At 40.7% G+C, this 2,834-nt stretch overlaps 1 protein-coding gene across 1 annotated transcript; it reads right to left on the minus strand.

The window, feature by feature from the left end:
• Positions 1-379: 379 nt before the first annotated feature.
• On the minus strand, positions 380-2,586 carry pdyn (prodynorphin). The gene is made up of 3 exons (XM_055892570.1): positions 2,406-2,586; positions 1,784-1,918; positions 380-1,325 (listed from the first exon to the last, which is right to left on the minus strand). The coding sequence occupies exons 2-3, from the start codon at positions 1,904-1,906 to the stop codon at positions 654-656; spliced, it is 795 nt and encodes a 264-aa protein (XP_055748545.1). The 5' UTR covers positions 1,907-1,918; positions 2,406-2,586; the 3' UTR covers positions 380-653.
• Between the last annotated feature and the right edge of the window lie 248 nt (positions 2,587-2,834).

Raw genomic sequence — 2,834 nt, forward strand, 5'->3', positions numbered from 1 at the left:
TTTAGTTGGGTGATTGATTTTAAATTAAGAAATGGATTTTCATGTTAAAAATTAGACCACTGATGGATGTAAAGGTCCATATCTCATTCGTGTATGTATTATTTTCTCTCCGAATGGTAACAGGTCGTTGGTGGTGGCCAAGAATGTGTCTGCGTCTTTACGCGTTTGGTCACCATTGGCGCTACAAGGCGAATGGCAAGATGTCGATTTCATTTTTGTAGGCTATGTTGTATGGTAGCCTACGTACATAAATCAGGTGTGGGTGGTTGTGTGCTCGTTGTTCAATGAGTCATTTGGAGTTTGATAATCAATTCGCCTAGACATTTATTTTAATTCAAGCGACACAAACATTTTTTACTTACGACTTTGACAAATAAAGTATTTATTCATTGATTTATTAAACAAGCATCATATATTGTAATAAATAATATTTGACTAATAACACAGAAATTAATTGTTTCGTCACGGGTAAGTCCGTCACACAGAAAGCTTTTAAACATGACTGACACAAGCAGGTAAGCCTATTGGCCTTTGCTTTACAGATATGAAATCTGCCGCAACAATGTGCAACCAGGTAAGCAGTAGGCTATAGGTAGCACACATACGGATAATCGTGAGGATTCAAGTGAATTAGCGAAAGAAGTTCGTTTTTTCTATAGACCAAAGTCATCGTATGAACTAGGCTCCTCATCTGAACGAACGGACAATTTGTAGTGGCGACGTAGAAAGCCACCGTACCTCTTCTGATTGTCCCACTTCAAGGTGTTCAAGTTGTTCAACTTTGGCCGAATCCTTCGCATGAAACCTCCATATCGCTTTTGTAACTCCTCTCGACTACCTTGCTCCCTGGAGTCACTTCTCTTTGACTTTGTCTTTGGACCAAATTTGCGTAAAAACCCTCCGTAACGTTTGACCTTGTTTATTGCTGCTTCATCATCATTGAACACTCCCATCTCGTTTTCAGAATCAACATCTCCGCCCTGATCGTCCTCCGAAAACTCCGAGAGGTCTCTCTCTCCAAATTTTCTAAGCAAGTCCTCGTATTTCTTAGGGAACGCGTACGCTCCTTTATAAACGCCATTTTCGCGCCACGGAGAGGTTAACAATTTGTTTTTGTTTTTGTCAATTCGTTTAATGAATCCACCATAACGCTTGACCACGTTTGCAATTGAAGCGTCTTGGTCGTCCTCCCTCTCTGGCGTGGTCCGCGGACCCGCATCTTCATCGCTGAACTCCGAGCCCACTGCGCGGGATTGTAGAGTTTTCCCGCATTTGTCTAACTCGGCCGTGGTCAGTAGAGTTCCCTCACATTCCAAGGTACAAGTCTGAAAGGAAAATGCAAAGAGCAGTGAGCAAAAATCGGCCAATTTACTAACCACATTATGAGAAGGCTAGAAAAGAAAAATAGTAGGCAGAAAGAGAATCATATATTTACCTACACCCAGTTCTATGTCTTTGTTTGTTTACTACAGAAAACATTTAATCTGAGTTTGTCATTAATGTGTGCCTCCAGGCTTCTGTAGAACACATTTGGGAAAAATGGCAAGTTTGTCTGAAGACAATTCTCACTCGCTTCCACGATCCACGCGCGCTCTCCATGGTGCTGAAATGGGCCACGAGCCTTTGCGCACTGCCACAACAAGCTCAACGCTCCACGATATTTGATAACAAAAATTACACCATCATAGATACATAAACACACATCAACGTAAAACAACACTTTCTGTTTGTTTCCATTGGATAAAAGCAAAGTTATCCTGTCATGATGTAAAGCAAATCTTACCAGACTGTTGACTGGGATGTCTGTATTGAGGATTTGTTGCGCGCATTGCAGACACTGGGAAGAGCAGTCTGCTTGGGTCGAAGATGGCAAGCTAAGTATCAACACCAGGACATACCACTCCATTTTGCCAAATCCCTGACATGAAAGAGAAAACGTGAAGAAAATGTAATGTTCACTTGCCAGGGAAAATGTAACACTTGCCTATGAGATTTAGACTTATTACAGATTTGTTTTTAAATATCCCTCGACAATAAGCATGTATTTCTTTTTAACTTTGATTAGTCTTTGTTTCAATTCCATGTTAGTGGCACAACTTTTCTCTCTTTTTATTGATCAAGCGCCATGCGTAATGGTGTGGCCACCACGCTATTCAATTAGTGTACGATGTTAACTGCCAACAGTTTACCAAATTGTAATAGGCTAGTATAACTCTTCACGGGAGCATTTTTATTAATAAACAGGACATTTGCACGTCCATTACTGATTATAAAATACAGTAATTGCAAGTAACAGCTGCAATCACACGACTAACAAATGTTATTATTTGGAAATATTATAACGCCAGTACAACACGGTAATAATCAGACTGACAAAAATGGAATAATAAATCAAATGTAAATACCGCAGTAATGTTGGATAATTGGTTCAACCCAGGCGTGGAGAGGTGCAGTTGGAACAGGAGCGCATATGATGCAAGTCAGTGTATGTTCTTCCCCAACAGTTGTTTTTCTTTTGACTGGCTTGTCGTCTGTCTTTTTATTGACGGAATCTTCGTCGTGTCACTGAAGAACATCAGAATAGCTTCTATTAAGTGACCAATGGGAGATAAATATTGCGCAAATAAGCCCACTCGTGCCCGTCACCGCCTCTCTCCCTCCCCCTTTCTATTTTCTGACGCCCACTCACCATTCGCTTCAGAAACTTGGAAACTCAATAATCACACACGTTCTAGCACATGAAGACATTCATAGAGGTTATTGGGTTACAATAGGTAATTGCGAGGAGTTGCACTTTCAATAGGGCTCTTGAATGGTCATAACGGCATATGTTT

The sequence above is a fragment of the Salvelinus fontinalis genome, chromosome 31 (genome assembly GCF_029448725.1).
Source record: "Salvelinus fontinalis isolate EN_2023a chromosome 31, ASM2944872v1, whole genome shotgun sequence".
Lineage (NCBI taxonomy): Eukaryota > Metazoa > Chordata > Actinopteri > Salmoniformes > Salmonidae > Salvelinus > Salvelinus fontinalis.

Excerpts from the sequence above, each read along its gene's own strand:
- pdyn (XM_055892570.1), bottom strand. The coding sequence starts at position 1,906 with ATGGAGTGGTATGTCCTGGTGTTGATACTTAGCTTGCCATCTTCGACC. Across the intron at positions 1,326-1,783 it reads ACATCCCAGTCAACAGTCTG|ACTTGTACCTTGGAATGTGA; the intron begins GTAAGATTTGCT and ends TTTTCCTTTCAG.